Below are 18,194 nucleotides of genomic sequence, written 5' to 3' on the forward strand. Positions count from 1 at the left end.
TTTGATGAGTCAGGGGGTTAAAAGCTATTCAACCCAAGCAACCCATTAGTAGTAATAGTTTGAGGTTAAGGAGCAGGATGGCTGGGGAATGGGAAAACAAACTTTTTCCATCTACCCTTTTCCTATTATGTTTATATATTATTCCCTATTGGAACATTTTGTGAAGGGCTCTCATTCAAGTATGTATAGGTCACTAATGATATGCTGTGCAGAGTTAGATGCTAAGGATCTAAAGATGAGTAAAACCTGGCACCTGTTCTCAAGCAGTTCATACTGTATTGAGGCAAAGGAACCCAGAAATAACCAAGAAGGAACATGTAAAAAAGATCAGGCAAAAAGTGCTACAAAAACACAATGGGGAAAACAATGAATTATGTCTGAGCTAGAAAAATTTTCAAAGGGGAACACTTGAAATAGACCTTAAGGATAAGCAAAATCATTCCGGACAGTACAAAAAAAAAAATAAACTTAGAATCTGAGAAACAGTGAGCAAATGAATGGTAGCTGCATTATAGGGAATATCATTCACTCATTCAAAAATTTCTGGGCTGCTATAGACCAGGCACTGTGCTAGGCACGGTATTTGCTGGTCTGAAAACACAAGACATTAAACAAAAGTTACCAATAGGATGACTCTTTTAGAGGAAAAGTGTAGGAATTACAAATTCATTTTCTCTTAAAGTAGAATACTTCTAAAGCATACAGTCCAATAAAGTAGAGACTTCATTAAAAATGGTTTCAGTGCAGATATTAGAATCCTCGGTGATATGACAACTATATAGTAAAACCTAACCCAGGATCTATTCAAAAGACTTTCAGTCAGAACCCCAATCACAACACATAACGAAAGAGGCTATTAAAAAGTTTATGATTCACGTATATTTAGAAGGATAAATAATAGAAGATGAAAACTGTAGTAAAGCTAGCATTTTTATAAAAGATTTCAATCCCTGATTTTCAGTAGACACATCTATCAAATGTCAGTGGAGTAAAATAAAGTCCCCATGACCAGAAAGCCAATGTCCTCTACTTACAACGGTGGAGAAACGACAGGTAAAAAGATATTATGTATACGCTGGGAGCAACACGTGAAGGACACTTCTAAGGTGATAAGGGTTTTTTTCAGATTAGAATCTTTTGGGATTCTACTTATCTTTTGCAAGATTTACTTTTAACAACTCTACATATGCTGGTCAATGTGGTTCTCCAAAGCAGTCACGCTGCAGGGTTACTCTTTCAATCCAATAAAGCAGCCTTTGGCTCAAGATAATTATAGAATTTCCCTTCTCAAATAGCCTTTGGTTGCTGAGATTCAGTCTTTTGAGTATGTTCAAGGATAGTTTTGCCTAACTATGAAAAATAAACCTCAATTTGAGAAGAGGAAGAAGTTATTTCAAGTCAAAGTTGGGGAGGGATCTAACTGGGTAATAAATACCAATGAATCCTATGGAAGGCAGAATTGGAAGATGGCCCCCAGGATTAATGCCCTTGCTCCCGATGTAGACATCTGGTATAAACCTCTTTCTTCGAGCATGAGCAAAATTGTGAATATGATGGGATTTCATTCCTGTGATCAGGTTATCAATAAACTGAGTTTATCAAAAAGTTTAGGAAGACCATGGGTGAGCCTGACTTTATCAGGTGAAGTCTTAGAAGAGGAAGGGGGAGGTCCTTCCTGAGAACAGATTTGCACTCAACGTGACCATTCTCCCCCTGAAACCAGTTCCCCTTCCTGATTTCTGCGTGGATGGCAATTACCACTCCCATCTCCCACCACACCCCAAATACAGGAGTCATATGTGAAGCATCTCCCACATTCAGTTCTGCACAAGGTCTAGACAGCACTTGCATGACCACAGTCCCAATCCTGGACATCACTAGCTTCCTTGTTAACAAATCCTTACTGAGCACCCCTATGTGCCACGTGCGCGGGTGTGTCAACCAAGACATGGACTTCACTCCAAGTCTGGAGGGCAAGCCAATGGTTACACAGGCAGCCACACCAAAAGGGAAAGAGAACGGACCCAGCAGGAGGCGCAGGCCATGATGGAAGGCACTAGGCTAAGGAAGCAAGGACAGTCTCCATCATGTTGGGTTGAGAACTGGAAGACAGTTAAGGCCTTGCTGGGTGAAAATCTACGTGTGTAGAATACTCAAAATTGTTGTTTGATAAAACCGCTTCTGTTCTAACATAAATGCCTGGAGAGCGAGAACTGCACTTCTGCTTATCCTCTATCCCTGTGCCTGGGGTGGCAGCTTTGCCCACAGTGGGCAGATACTCGCTGGGGGAATGGATGGAGTCCTCAGTTCTGCAGTCCTATTCCTCGCCTGTGGAAGGAAAACTACCTGAGACTCCTGCGATAGCTGAGTGAAACAACATAGGTAAAGTGCTAGAAATTTCTGCCACATGAAAGTGGCTGCTCAATGAATGTCAAGCCTCTCTCTTGCTTCTTTCTTACCCCCCCCAAGGCAGAAATGACTTTTAAAAGTCTCCTACCCAGGGACTGACATTTCACTGAAGATTCTCCAAGATGACTAAAAGTCTCAGGACAACCATGCAATTCCTTCAAGTGCCTGATGGATTCTGAGGTTTCCATACGAATTTACAGGTTGAGCTGCTACTGTGAAGTATTATTACCCTATACTTGTTATAGTCGTTTCATGTACTTAGGATGAAATATTACAAACATTACTTAGAATATTCAAAATTAAGCTTAAATAGGGAAGATAAGTGTCATCTGTTGAACATGTACCACTTCCTGATGACAGCTGCTCTATGTAACTTGTTTCAAGCCTCTGAACAAAACTGACAGTTAAAGGTCATATCCTACTTTCAGAGAGAAGGAAACTGGTGCTTGGCGAGGTTTATTAATTCACAAATGCTAAGTGGGTCTTTGGATTTGGGTCTGTGTAACTCCAAACCCATGCTCTTTCCACCATTCTGATTGCCTTTCCTCAAGACAGATTTTGGGGCATGTTCTATACAGACAGTACCCCATCCCCCTTCACGTAGCCCGTATCCACCTGCTCTTTCCCCATGAACACTCACTTCTGTCTAAGAAACCATAATCTCTCCATGCTTCCCAGCTGGCCTATGCACATCTACTCATTTCCAATGACCCACTCTCCAGTCGGCAGTCCGGGTTATCTTTAAAAGACACATATCAGATGTCATTCCACTGTTTAACTCTCATATGGTTTCCACAGCACTGAGAATAAAACTCTTATTCTGGCCTTCAAGGCCCTGTATGATCTGGCATGGCCTGTGCATGGCCACACTGGGCCACTCCAATGTTCCACATACTCTACCAACTGAGGGCCTACCCCCACCTTTAGATCAACTCAGCCCAAATGTTACTTCCGAAAGCAGGCCTTCTCTGACCCCTCCAGACGTGCTCCAACATCACCCCATTTTGTTGTTTCTAGCCCTCATCTGATAATTCATGCTGACTCATTTGTATATGGTCTGCCTCTCCCACCCTGCTCTAGCTAAAATGAAAGCTGTTAGGATAGGTTCTCTGTCGCTCTTGTTCCTCACGGTGTAAGCAATGCCTGACACAGAGCAGCAACATGAAGTCTTGCTGGACACATTGTTCATACTCTCAAGCATTTAGTGAAAATAGAGCATCTTGAGCTCCATATGGCTTTACTAGTGTCCTTGAGTGCAATGTGTGTCCCATTTTAATTCTTGCTACCCAGAACTCAGACTTCTTGAAGGAAGAAATGGAAGCCATACTGTATCACCTTGTGTTCTTTCTGCCTGGCATACCACTGGCATTCAAGAAAAGCACTTCGAATATTATGGGGTGCTTAAGAGGATGATTTGGTCCCAGATCTGCATGAGCTTATTACCGGTTACTGGGACAGAGTAAAGTCAAGTAAACACTGGCACACAAATTGAACAGGGAGGCTGTTTCAAAGGCACTCCAAAGCAAGGGTACTACTGTTACGAGCAGCACCAGGCATCCCTTCATGGCTGTACATTTTGAAGATTTGAAAGAGAGCATATGAGTGCGTGCGTGAGCAGGAGAGGGCCAGAGAGAGAGATAGACTCTCCAGCAGATCCCCACTGAGAGAGAAGCCCCACTTGGGACTCAATCTCATGACCCTCAGATCATGACCTGAGCCAAAAATCAGAGTCAGATGCTCAACTGACCGAGCCACCCAGGTGCCCCTGCTGTAAATTTTAAACTGGGCCTTTGAGGAAACAGAATTAGGACTCTTGGGGAGAGGGGAGGCAGCATGTATTAGGCAAATGAGTATCATAAGCAGAGGCACTGCAGTGGAGTGAGCAAACATGATGCGGGAGCAGAATAGAGACAGACCTGCCTGGAACACAGTGTTTCAAAGGCACAATGGATACATGTGCACAAGGAGTTGTTTGATAAAAATGCTTTCATTCTAATGGCTGAGAAGTTAATACACAGTGGTCATTCTAGACTGTCACTAGTAACTCTTGCACCTGTATTACAATTTTACTTCCACTTCTAGTTCTTTCATTGTACTTTATCAATTTATCACAGTGAACTTGTAACTGTGGACTTCTTTCAGCCTGTGGGTCATGTCACTGAGTGTGGCACCTCATCCTTACAGCTGCTGTGCAGATAAGGGATCTCTTCTCTACAAGAAGAGATAAGACAATGATGTAGGAGCTACAAGCTCCAATGGTGGTACCTGCATAAGTGCTCTAAGGATCTGGAGGAGAAAGAAGTCAGGAGGCTGGCAGAGTCTCCAAGAGAGGACACCAGACCTGAGACAACTCTTATGAGGTGGGCAGCACTTGGAAAGGCAGCGAGAAAAGACAAAGGCATCAGGAGAAGGCTGCTGGCAGGGTGATTACTGGGGCATAACTGGGGCATAGGAAGCTGCTTCTGGCAGTTCATGTTGGAGAACACAGCATAGGAAAGGTGAAAACGGTATGGTTAGGGTCACAATGCCAAGGAGCACTCTAGATTTTAGCATATAGGAAGGGGGAAACTGAACATGGGACGGTGAGAAAAATTCATGTTTCTGAAAGATGGTCTTTGACAACTAGGAAAGGAAAGGTGGCCTGGGAAGTGGACCATGTGTGTGATGGGACTGCAGATAGGCAATCTCTGACTCGGTAATTTCAGAGATCAGAAAAGTCTGAGACATTGTAAGAATGAACAGGCTTTGATTATCCTATCCAAAGCAACCACATGCCCACCTCAAGCACAGAATCGGTCTCTTCTTATTTTAATTACTTCTATATTTGGCTTCTAACATCGCAGATAAGATTTAGGTAGGGCCTTTAAGATTCTTATGTTTTGTTTTTTAAGTTTTTTTTTATTTGTCAGAGATAGAGAGAGATAACACGAGTAAGCGCCCACGCACAAGCAGGGAAAGTGGCAGGCAGAGGGAGAAGCAGGCTCCCTGCCGAGCTAGGAGCCCGATGCGGGGCTCGATCCCAGGACCCTGGGATCATGACCTTAGCCGAAGGCAGATGCTGAGCCACCCAAGCGTCCTGATGCTTATGTTTTTTATCCCAAGTGCCCTGCATTCACAAGAGGAAGGACCTCAGTAAATGCTGCAGAATGCTCAAAGGAAGGAATAGCAAGAGGACAGCTGGGCTGTAAGCCTGAGGATAAAGGAGTGGGCAGGTGCCACCATGGCCAAAATGGATGTTGGGAAGGAAATATCCTTCTAGGTAAGAGCTCAGTTTGGGATGTTCTGACTTTGAAAGAAGGTGGCAAACCAAGAAACAAAAAAAATGGGAGTTCCTGGTAGATGTCACTTATATTTCAGATCTACATTTTTCCTTATTGTAGAAGGGCTGAGAGTGGGCTCTTAAGTATTTTCTAAATTACTACTTCAGTTATGTCAGACATTCTTTAACACTGGGATGCTACGTTTTGTTTTTTTTCCCATACCACAATCAAAGTAAAGTGATGCAGTTTCTTTTGACCTGTCTTCACAGAAAATACGTACACTATCAGCTGTTAAGAGTGGCATCAGAAAGTTGAGGTGGAGAGTGCCAGCTGTGGAGTCAAATTCCTTGGGTTCAAATCCTGCTTCCACAACTTAACTACTATGTCACTATGGGCAGCCTACTTAACCATTCTCTGAGTCCCCATGGGGCAGTTGTGAAAATTAAATGAACAAAAAGTGCTTAGAACAGTGTCTGTTACGTTGAAATCACCAACTGCTGTATCTTTATATATCTGATAAGTTGACGGTTTTTAGCCTAGGTATTCCAGAATAAAATTAGAAGCCACAAATCCATGACAAGTTTCAAATTCTTAACAAATTAACTTCCAAGTCAGAATTGAGTAATAACCAGTCAATAGGAAAGCAGTCATTCACATAATACAAAACCAACAAATATTAAATGAATAAATAGACAGTGAATGCTTTCTGGACTTAACATAATGGTGCCCTAGCTTAAGAAAGTCCATTCTGAAGGTATAGGAATCTCTTTTCTTTCATCTAACTGCAGATTCACTCAGATGTTCCCTGAAAACCCTATGTACTTTTTCAGCTCTGTGGCCTCTGCGTCCCCTTCCTCTGCTTAGAGTCACCTTCCAGTCTTCTGGTTTACTCTTAGGCATGCTTCCGGGCCTATCCGAGATACCATTGCCTTAGCTTTAGCTGGTCTCTGACCCACCCTGACCCCACCCCAACCAGAAAATACATTTGTAAAGGTGCATTCACCAGATTCTTACACAGGTTAACAACTAGTATACAGTGTCCCATTTCTTCTTGCAGCCTCTGTGTGGCATGGGTCACGTCTTGCTTTGTATTCCCAGAGCTCAACCAATGCCATCATTATACTCGACTACAAAAACTTTGCCTTTAGACAAGGATTATTCAGTGTTAATCTCAACCTCCCTTCGTACCCTTAAAACAGGATCAGTAAATACCTAACTTGAGTGAAGTACATCCATCTTTTCACTCTACTCTGAGGAAAACAATTCCCAAATAAACAGTAAATTCAACTTGTCCAATGATGTAGAAAGAGACTCAAGTCTACATTTCTCTAGGCAACAGTTTTTCCAGCAGGATAACATGATGCTAGACAAGACCACTTTTACCAAATAACTGATATATTTCTCTATAAGGCTTTTCCTACATTGGTTAAAATCCTATCTGATTTTTCTCAAAGTTGGAAGGATAGCCTTCAAGTTCAATTCAACCTTCATGCAAAGTGGCATGATTGCAGGAAGAACCTTGACTACTCCAAAAAAAAAAAAAAATAATGAATATATACTGGGTAGAGCCCTAGAACATGACCCACACTGTTAGAGAATTCTGTCACACCAGATTGAGAAAAATGTCTAATTTAAGGTATTAGACACAAAACAAAATAACAGTCATGTAAATAAACACAAAACATTCAGTCCTTGGGATGAATGATGGCCCACTACTCAAGTATATCCAATGGTAGCATTTTAGAATAGCAAGCAGGTAGGTAATTCACCTAGTCTTACGGACTCATCATCAGGGTAGGTAGGAAGTGACTTTCACATGTCACACAAAGCATCACGATGGGGCAGAAGCAATATTAAAGCCAGGCTTTTAATACTGCAAATTCATAACATGGTTTCCTTTTTTACTACTTGCAACTTAATAACGTGGCTTAACAATTATTGAACAGATGAGCTGACACTGAAATGTAGTCTCTGAAAATCCAATTCCTTTGGATTATGTTCAAGGGTCCGTAATATATCCAAATTTATGTTCTTGTTAGTTAGCTTTGTAGAAGGCTGGGTAGCATATTGTTCATTTCTCATCACTAAGTCAGGAATATTTAAATAATTTAGCTTAGGGAACCTGGGTGGCTCAGTTGGTTAAGTGTCTGTGCCTTCAGCTCAGGTCATGATCCCAGGATCCTGGGATCGAATTCCGCATCGGGTTCCCTGCTCGGCTGGGAGCCTGCTTCTCTCTCTGCCTGCCACTCCCCCTGCTTGTGCTCTCTGACAAATAAATAAAATCTTAAAAAAAAAATAATTTAGAGCTTAAAGTGTGAAAACTTGGAGAGGGATTAACAACAATCTCACACTTACCAAGGCAACTAGGGATTGAACTTGCCCAAGGACGAGGCCACATACATTTTAGAGGTTTCTGTTCTCCCTGGCACTACCTATCTGTCTTAGGCAATGACTTCTCTACCCAGGCAATCTCTAATTCAGGTCTTCACACCCAGGAAACCTACTTCAGAAGCCAAAGTTTCACTTCTTTAAAGACACACAGCAAAGAAATGTGTACCAATTCCCCTGGCCATCCTTCAGTCTTGACAGTGAAGCCTGACCTAGCATAATCACAGCTATCATTTCCTGCGGTCTGTTATGTCAGATGCATGGAGCCTTGAGCATCTTATTTAACTCAGACAACCACAAAAGGCAGCCATTGCTTTTCCCATTTTAAAGAATAGGAAACAGACTCAGATTAAATACATTTTGCAAGTTCACAGAGCTAGTAAATGACAGAAGAACATCTTAAATCTTCAGTACTCAAATGTATGTTTTTCCATTATACTATGGTGCCTCAAAAACTTTGCAGAAGCCCACTGCTGCATCTGATGTATACCACTAACACTATTCAGGTCACAGTTCCTTACCCCGAGCCAGGTAAAAAGTGTTAATTTCCATAAGCTAGGGAAGGGACTTGGTTTTGCTTCTAATTGACTTAAGAGTTGCTTCATGAGTTTAAATTTTTGTTTCAAAGTTTTTTCATTAAAGAAATTACTGTCATACCTTATTACTAACAACATTAATTGTCTTATTAAATCATTAAGAGATGCCTAATGGCCTTTGGGCAGACTAGGAGTTAGAACTAAAGTTCTAGTCCAGTTCTCTTTTTCCAAGAGCACAGCAATCTACCTTGCTATAAAAATAGATACAAGAATGCTTAGTAGGTAAGGCATTTCTTTTTAAGGGGTAATGAAAATTCTGAAATTATAGTGACTGCTGCACAATTCTGTGAGTATACTAAATCACTGGATTGCAGACTAAATAGGTGAATCTTAAAGTATGTTAATTATTTAATAAAGATGTTAAAAAAACACATAAGACTTGATCAGTCAAATGTTAATTACCTAAGAGAAAGTAATTAAGGAATACTAATTTTACCATATCATTTTTGTTCTGTATTTACCCCGAATGTTAACTTGCCTAATTCCTATTATTTAAGTATGAAGTAACAAGAGTAAATGCAGACTTTATGCAGACCTCATAAATATCAAGACTCAAAATCAGGAAATGATAACAGGCACTAGAAAGGGGTAAGTAATAAGCCTCTTAAATAAGGATCAGAAGACATACACACTCTGAAAACTAAATGACAATTTACAAAACCATTTTTTGTCAACCCATTCGGTATTCAGAGCAGGAGTTAAAAACACGTTTTTTAAAAGTTCTTCCCACCAAGACTATAAGGACTACTTACCTTGTGACAAGGAACCAAGCAATCTGACTGAAGTCTGGAGAGGGCCTCATATATGTTTTAATATGTGGCATAGCATTGCTGCGGCCAGATGTGTCAGCCGACCATTTGCTAGTGACAGGAAAGACCCATTACCAGTAAGAAAATATAAACCTGTCATAATCCTAGTATTAGGAAACTTTATGAAAAGCAAAATCCTATAATCTAAACAGTGGGTACACAGTTCTCTCATGGGACCTCTAATATTTTATTAAACTCTGTTTGAGAGCAGTAAGATAAAACACTGTAACCCTTTGGTATCTAGCCTTACTGGTTTTTTTTTTTTTTTTTTTTTTTTTGCCAGTAAGACATGTATATATTCATGTCTATTACTTCTGTTGTGTTTTCAACTGCATATGTGCATGTCTTGTTTCCTACGTGGACTATGAGCTCCTTAAAAGGAGGAATCATGCTCCCACAGTGCGTTACCAAGTACGGGCTCAGGAAGTTTGTTGAAAGAAAGTACAAAATGGGGAAAAATGCCAACAGGATATTAAAACAATGTTAAAAAGCAGGAGGACGGGGCACCTGGGTGGCTCAGTGGGTTGAGTGTCTGCCTTTAGCTCAGGTCATGATCTCAGAGTCCTGGGATCGAGTCCTGCACTGGGATCCCTGCTCAGCGGGGAGCCTGCTTCTCCCTCTCCCTCTGCCGCTCCCCCTGCTTTTGTGTTCTGTGTCAAATAAAATCTTAAAAAAAAAAAAAGAGGATAAATTGGAAACAATTCAGTCCAAGGCTAACATTTACCTGTCAGTATTGCAGGACTGAGGTTCTGTAGGAAGAGAGGGCCTACCATCGTGAGGCAACAATCCTTTCTTGCAAAGAGAAGAGGCTAAGACCAGAATTAGGATTAGGTGGATTGTTCCTTCAATCATTAAATTCACTTGAATGACTCGTGAAAGGAACTCATCAATATAAAGAAATGTTCTCTGTAAGGAATAACCTCCCAACGGGGGTCTACAGGGACACACGGATGGGCCCACAAGGACACAATGAATTAGCCTGCAAGCTACTGAGATGCAATCGGCCTTTGTTTCCAGCGGCCAAGTGTAACACATGCCTGAAGCAAGCAGGAAACTGCACTGGCCTAGAAGAGTCAAGAGTGTGCCCACCGGAACAAGAGGAGGATGAAAGACAATCCCTTCACCTGCCCACTCAACCATTCACTGAGCCCTTACAACAAACCAAATACGATCCCATGTCCTGGACAAAAAGTGGTGTGGACTCCACGCACAGCAAGCTTGCAATCATACAGTACGTGCATGTACATGTGCAGACAGAAGAATTATAATCTGAAAATATGAGCTAAAATGTTGCTGAATCACTACGTCGTACGCCTGAAACTAAGGTAAGATGGTGTGTCAATTATACTCAAATAACATTTTTTTTAAAATGCTCCTTACATAAATTGTAAATTACCCATCATCATCTTTACTTTTTTTTCTTTGAAGGCCAATATTTAAATACAAACCTCACAGATCAGTTTTATCCTTTGGTATTAAAAACCTATTTCAAATAATGTTCAAAACCTGGTTTTAAGTTATTTCTATCACTAACATACGTAGATGAAAAAATACAGCTGTATTATGTAAGGTTCTTTAAAAGAACACACTGACATAAATAACATTCATATTCCTGAAGAAGCAATAGCAGCATTCTAAACCAATTACTTACTGAAAATAGGAATGAAGCCAATTCTGTTTTTCAGCTGTCTGGATGCTATAGGGAAGAGAACCCCCAGCTTTTCCAAAAGAAGAAAACAAGTATTACAGAAAATAATTTTAGGATCCTTCATTAAGAATCTACAGTAAACACTGAAAAAACAAAACCACTTCCTATTTCATCTTATGAAAAGAAAGAAAAGGTCTATACTTGTATTAGGTATGTTCCCTCAGTGTTTCCTTTCTGAGGGATACATGTTAAATGGTAAATGTTTACAATCTGAAAAGAAAGAGGCATTATTTAATCACTTGGGGGTGGTAATTTAAACATTAATAACAGCACAGATTAGAAGTATCTGAAAAACTACATGAAGAACTCTGGCCTATCCTGCAGTCCTCCCGCAGGCAAGAAATCCTTAGCCCCATTTTGGTCTGGAACATCTCCATTGTTGCCCAAGAGCAGGACACTTGGGAAGGTAGACTAAGATGAAAACTCAGTTCCTGCTTCCTTTATCCTTTACATTCTGCTATTTCCAAGCAGTCTGTATTAGCTAAACATTCTTACAAATGGAATAGAGTAGTACAGTTGGGTAGTACAGTTGGTTAAGTGTCTAACTCCGTTTCGGCTCCAGTCACGATCTCAGGATCTTGAGATCGGGGCTTGCGTTGGGCTCCCTCCTCAATGGGGAGTGTGCTTGAGATCTCTCTCTCTCTCTCTCTCTCTCCCGCCCTCTGCTCCTCCTGCTCATGTTGTCTCTCTCAAACATATAAATCTTAAAAAAAAAAAAAATTCAGTAAACAGTTGCTTTTTAAAAGCAATGCTAAAATCCATATTCCTGCATCAAAAGTAGAGATACAGTTCCAAGTGGAAACACAATTAGTAGCCAGTTTTTGTTCATCTTAGAAAGGAGGAAGTTCTATTGTAGATTCACCACTGACTTCCCAAACACATGTTAGAACTTCTCCATAAATAATCTATATCCAAAAAGGGCTTTAAATTTCTGAGTCATCACAAGGCATGTCGTATCCTCTACTACAAATAACTAAAAAACGTATTTAGGGCCAGTTACAAAATAGTTTTATGGAAAATACCATGTTCTTCCCCATTAAAAAGCACATTTTGAATGAATCTAGTGTATCAGAAGTGGAGAAAGGAGAAGACAAAAACCAACCAAAACCTCACCATGTCTCTGAGTCTCAGTGAAATGATTTTGGCTTTGCCATTAGGTAGCAACAAATGGGCTGATACACTACACTCCAAACCTTACTAAGATTTTTCTGGCAGGGTCACATCTAGTTTGACAAGCAATAAATGGACTAAATTAGTCTAATTCAGAGCATTCTGCTTCCAGCCACAAGCAAATGCCAATCAGATTTCTTTTTTCCAGAGACAAACCCTACTTGGGTTTTTGGTTATTGCCTCCTGAATGTGTTATCCGGAGGGCTGCTGGATTCCAAATAAAAGTTCAGTGTCTAGCACTGTATATAAGGAAAATAGCAAACAAAGTTGAGAGTTACCTACAAAATCAACCTAGGCACTTATAGATGAAGTGCTTTAGAAAGGACAAGTTATCAACTAGGTAACACCAAAGGTTCATCCCAAAATTAAGCAGAAGTTATGGACCTTAAATATACCTGTGATTCAAAATTGGAAGAACCACATAGAGCCACAGACACAAGCAGGGAGAATATGGAGAGAGATCAGAGAAAGGCATGTTAGAATTTCTCTGGAAAGGCAGGACGCAGCAGGGAAAGGTGTTTTTATTCAGACATCTCGTCTGGACAACCAACCTGCTGTTAGCAGAAGGGACAACCTTACTTGTGGAAATGAGAACAAGTCCTCACAGTGTTACTCTGAGGATTCAGTAACACACTAAAATTGCCCAAAAGCATGGAACCATCTTTGGGACACAGTACTACTCAATATTACCTATTTCCAGGATTCTTAGCCAATTAAGGGAAAATATTCTACAAATTTCTAACCAGTTCTTTTCTCAAGGAGAATGGCATTTTTATTACTTGTTTTAAAAAGTTTACCAGGGCATTTATGAAAGATACACACAAAAAATGCAACTGAGACAGTCTCCAGCAATTACCTGGATATCCTTCTAAGCTGGTTCGCACATTTTCCACAGAAGGATAGATCTAAAAATAAAGGAAAAAAATTTTTAAAAAAAGGAAAAATACAAAATAATACTCAAAATGTACCATTTAAAGAAACTTTCTTAAAAAGAATGTTTTTAAGATGAAAATCTCAATTAGAAAGATTTCATTTAGGGACACCTGGGTGGCTTAGCTGGTTAAACGTCTACTTTCGGCTCAGGTCATGATCCCAGGATCTTGGGATCGAGTCCCACATCGGGTTCCTTGCTCAGCAGGGAGCCTGCTTCTCCCTCTCCCTCTGCCGCAACCCCCAGCTCCTGCTCTTTCTCTCTCTGACAATTAATAAAATCTTAAAAAAGAAAAAATATTTCATTTAAAAACTTAAAACATGTACTTTAAATTTTAAGACTTTCCATCTTACGAAAAAATGTAACTTCTAGCAACTATAGGAAGCATATATATTCAATGAAAAAACTTCAATTTCAGTTTTTCTCTTAAAAATGCCAAATTAACACTGACTTCAACGCAAAATTAATTAATTCAAAAGTCTCTAATAATGCTCATAATTCTGCTGGCAAGGCTTATCAAACATTTTTTTCTTTGGCTTGAGAACCTGAAGGAAGGAATGGAAAAATCACAGGCTAGTATGTAGCTGAAATGGAGCTCTGCAGAGAACAGCACCTTCCCAGCACCAGAGGATTCAAGGGCCACTTGATCACACATGATGATGCTAATGTACTGCTGTTTCCATGCAAGAATCACTGACTAAAACCTCTACGGGGGGGAGGATGGATTCTCACGCTTCTCTGGGAGTAGAGAATACACATGATCAAGTGAGGTAGGACAGGCACTCACCAGATGAAGAGGAATGGAACTTCTCCCTGGGGTCCGGCTTTCCTTCCCCAGCGTCACCAAGCTTTCTTTAAACTCAGAACACAACCATTTCGAGTCGTCAGCTCCCATAGACCCAATGCTTGAAAATTGACCTACTATTGGCCAAGACTCTCCTTTAGGAGAAGCATGCTCTTTCAGAAGCTGTGAACAGAAAAATTTTAACAATTCAGAATATGATTTTCTGTCCTTGGAAACCCTAATCAACAGAAAAATGCTGAAAATACTACATATCAATTTCATACTCATTTTTTCTTTGGAAAATATTCTTTAAATACCTAAAATATTTTAATGGAGTAGGTGGACAGAAGTATTCTTCCAAAATTCTTTGATCTGTATTAAGGCAAAACCAATTTTTTTTAAAAGATCCCTTTTAGAAACCTCCTACACTGTTGGTGGGAATGCAAGCTGGTGCAACCACTCTGGAAAACAGTATGGAGGTTCCTCAAACAGTTGAAAATAGAGCTACCATACGATCCAGCAATTGCACTACTGGGTATTTACCCTAAAGATACAAATGTAGGGATCTGAAGGGGTACGTGCACCCCAATGTTTATAACAGCAATGTCCACAATAGCCAAACTGTGGAAAGAGCCAAGATGTCCATCGACGGATGAATGGATAAAGAAGATGTGGTATATATACACAACGGAATATTATGCAGCCATCAAAAGGAATGAGATCTTGCCATTTGCAACGACGTCGGTGGAACTGGAGGGTGTTATGCTGAGTGAAATAAGTCAATCAGAGAAAGACATGTATCATATGACCTTACTGATATGAGGAATTCTTAATCTCAGGAAACAAACTGAGGGTTGCTGGAGTGGTGGGGGGGTGGGAGGGATTGGGTGGCTGGGTGATAGACATTGGGGAGGGTATGTGCTATGGTGAGCGCTGTGAATTGTACAAGACTGTTGAATCACAGATCTGTACTTCTGAAACAAATAATGCAATATATGTTATGAAAAAAAAAGAAGATAGCAGGAGGGGAAGAATGAAGGGGAGTAAGTCGGAGGGGGAAACCAACCATTAGAGACGATGGACTCTGAAAAACAAACTGAGGGTTCTAGAGGGGAGGAGGGTGGGGGGATGGGTTAGCCTGGTGATGGGTATTAAAGAGGGCACATTCTGCGTGGAGCACTGGGTGTTATGCACAAACAATGAATCATGGAACACTACATCAAAAACTAATGATGTAATGTATGGTGATTAACATAACAATAAAAAATTTAAAAAAAAAAGATGGATCATCGAAGGGAGACTGAAGAAACTGTGAAGTCTTACAGTGATTCCTTGGAGCTCCCATCCATTAACCACTTCTATGTGGAGTTGTGGAAGAATTAGTGGGGGCCCTGTTCCCACCCCCATGAGGGAGGGAGAATTTGATCCTCTGCATTAAGTGAAATATACTTCTGCACCTCAAAAGAGAATTCAAATGCATTTTCTTTTAGAAACATCATTGTAAGTATGACTGGAATAAATAAGCTGTCAAGGACTTTTCTGGAAAGCCAAAAAAAAAAAAAAGATCCCTTTTAGTAGGAATGTCAGATAAACCACTGACCTGCCATATGAAATGAGATTTTGCCTTGAAATAATACCTAAAAAAAAATACAAACTATTGTATATTTTGACTCCTATCATTTGAAAGAGATTTAACACTTGGGCTCCACACAGTGATGCTCTAAAAAAAAAATAAATAAATAAAAGAGTGTATTTATGTACATATACAGAGCACCCTAAGCACTACAGGGAGCCTGATCTGCATTTCCCGCTTTGATACTTATGCAAAGCTGCAGAAACAACTCAAAAATATTTGGAAATTTTATCTACTTAAACATGTACTGTGTGTTTACTACCAAGAGGCTGAAGAAAAATAAGCCGCAGTTCCTGTCCCAATGGAGCTCATTGTTTAATTTCATATGTATTATTTTTCTTAACACAGCTTTAGTATTATAAAAGCCTAGTTCTCAGTTTTTGCCCTCCTGCAGCATGGTGTAAGAAGCAGGACTGAACTGACAGTTACAAGACCCAGTTTCTGTTCTGGTGCTCAGCCCCTGATCGGCTACCTGGCCCTGGACGCGTCCCTGGGCTTCCATTTATAGGTCAGTGAAACACAAGTCTGACCATTCCCGTCTTCCCTGGAAGGCAGCTGTGATGCAACAGGAGCTTGTGAGAAGTGGTCTGGAAACCAAGATGCTCTTTATCCTCCAGGAAGACTGATTCTACACACCATGTGCTAGCATCTAGCCTGTCTCAACCATCAGGCCACAAACTGAGAGCCACCAACCAGCACACTGAAGGCTCAACATGTGCTTTGTCTTCTCTAAGTTCGTCTAACCCTTATGCAATTTTCTGAGTGAAGTACTGTTGTTATGCCCATTTTATAGAGGAGAGGCAGGTTATATGACTTGTTAACAGGTGAGGATTTGAACCCAGGTATGGGAATCTACCCCTAAGCTATCCACTCAGCCAGTGTGCTCGAATGCCTTCCCTAGGTCAAGAAATGAGGATGTTGGCTTCCAGATCTTATGTTTTCAGCTGTGGTCTCATTTCAAAAAAGCAAATTAAGTTTCATTAACCAAGGGTAATTCTTATATGACAAATACTTCACAGAAAAAGGTAAAGCTTTTATGAGAGCCACGTAGGGAATTTATTAGTGTCATTAATGTATCTCCTAAACAGAGATGAAGAAAATCGTCAACTTTAACTTGTTTTAATTTGTTAAAGACTTTTGTCATTTTCATACCACCAGCAAAAGTCTCTTTTGTAATAACTTTTAAAGGCCCTGGTTTAGTAAACAAAATACGTTATAGTACTATTTACTTAATAGTACTCTTTTCTGTTCTTTGTTGAATTTGTGTGTTAAAAATCCTTCAGATCCTGAAATCAAAAGCTACAACAGCTGCATAAATGAGAAATCTATAACAACTAAAAAAGTCCTTATACTTTTGCCATTTAGAGCAGTCTACACCTCTAAAAGATAAAACATTAAAAAGTAATTACTGAAAACTATCAATTTATCAAGAGCCTAGTCACCCAGAATTGTGCTAGTTATAATGAAGCTGCCATCAAAATATACAATTATAAATGAACAATATATATTAATTTAAAAAACAGTAAAAATTCTGTTACCTTTCTAAGCCTAAAATGTCCCCAATTATCTTTCTGACTTCCTTGAAAGCGTCCTGGGGTTGATCCAATAAGATAAACACTAAAAGGATATAAAATACAAGTTATAGAACAGAGTGATATAATTTGTGGACCCCCAAATCACAAAATACACACAAAAACTAATGTTATCATGAGATGTTCTAAGAGACCACCTATTTTGAGGTGCCTCCTCAGAACAGTATTGTTACTCAAACTAATTTTCAAGCACATCAACTCATGGTGGAACACTCACGAGGTATAAGGTGCCGGCAATGAAATCAGTCACTTTAGAAGTACTCCAGAGGGAGGCTTATGGTGAGCAAGATAATTACTGGCCTCCACTTTAGTGCCTCAGATCTAGGAGATGCAGATAAATAAGAGAATCTGCTCTCATGTTATGAAGGACAGCCAAATATTCTACCTCTTTCCAAAGCCCCTGCACTGCAGATACTGTGTGGCTCTCAACGTATTCACCCACTTTAAGAATTCCAAATTGCTAAACACCACATACTTGGTTTCAGAGAGATCATGTTTGTGGATGATATCTATCCACTCCTTGAGTGAAGGAGCATTATAAGCCATCAAGTAGCTGATGAGATCAGCTTTAAAATGTGTTGTTGATTCTCCAGATGTATGGGTTCCATGGGTAATTCGTGGGTATAAGGGGCTCAACCATATTCTGGAAGAGAAAAAAATAACTGAACAGTCAGGAAAGGAACTGATCACAATGATACCTGTGTTGACTACACATTCACCCTAAGGAAGAGGCGAATCGAACTTCCTGTGTCCACGTGGTAAGTAGAGGATCCTCAGGGAACATGAAGCATAAATCCCATCACACCACTCCAACGGCTTCCATGATATTCAGAATGATTTTTCAATACCTCACCATGAATTTAGGACCCAGTAAAGGTGGGCCTTTGCCCACCTCTCAACTCAATGCTCTTTGC

At 40.2% G+C, this 18,194-nt stretch overlaps 1 protein-coding gene and 1 long non-coding RNA gene across 6 annotated transcripts in view; one reads left to right on the forward strand and one right to left on the reverse strand.

Annotated features, from left to right (window-relative positions):
• Positions 1 to 18,194, reverse strand: part of TDP1 (tyrosyl-DNA phosphodiesterase 1) — a 92,427-nt gene that overhangs the window by 51,696 nt on the left and 22,537 nt on the right. For all 5 annotated transcript variants that reach the window (XR_003515756.1, XM_027570772.1, XM_027570775.1 and 2 more), the window contains 6 exons: positions 17,756 to 17,923; positions 17,227 to 17,305; positions 14,059 to 14,238; positions 13,197 to 13,245; positions 11,114 to 11,180; positions 9,406 to 9,513 (listed from right to left, as the gene is read on the reverse strand). Coding sequence is in view for 4 of the 5 variants with exons in the window: in XM_027570772.1 (XP_027426573.1) it covers positions 9,406 to 9,513; positions 11,114 to 11,180; positions 13,197 to 13,245; positions 14,059 to 14,238; positions 17,227 to 17,305; positions 17,756 to 17,923 (651 nt within the window). In the remaining variant the exon portion in view is untranslated. The remainder of the gene's footprint in view (positions 1 to 9,405; positions 9,514 to 11,113; positions 11,181 to 13,196; positions 13,246 to 14,058; positions 14,239 to 17,226; positions 17,306 to 17,755; positions 17,924 to 18,194) is intronic.
• On the forward strand, positions 962 to 6,064 carry LOC113909508. Its single transcript, XR_003515757.1, has 3 exons — positions 962 to 1,053; positions 5,512 to 5,668; positions 5,939 to 6,064. It is a non-coding gene; the product is annotated as an uncharacterized LOC113909508 (long non-coding RNA).

This window comes from Zalophus californianus, chromosome 6 (assembly GCF_009762305.2).
Source record: "Zalophus californianus isolate mZalCal1 chromosome 6, mZalCal1.pri.v2, whole genome shotgun sequence".
NCBI lineage: Eukaryota > Metazoa > Chordata > Mammalia > Carnivora > Otariidae > Zalophus > Zalophus californianus.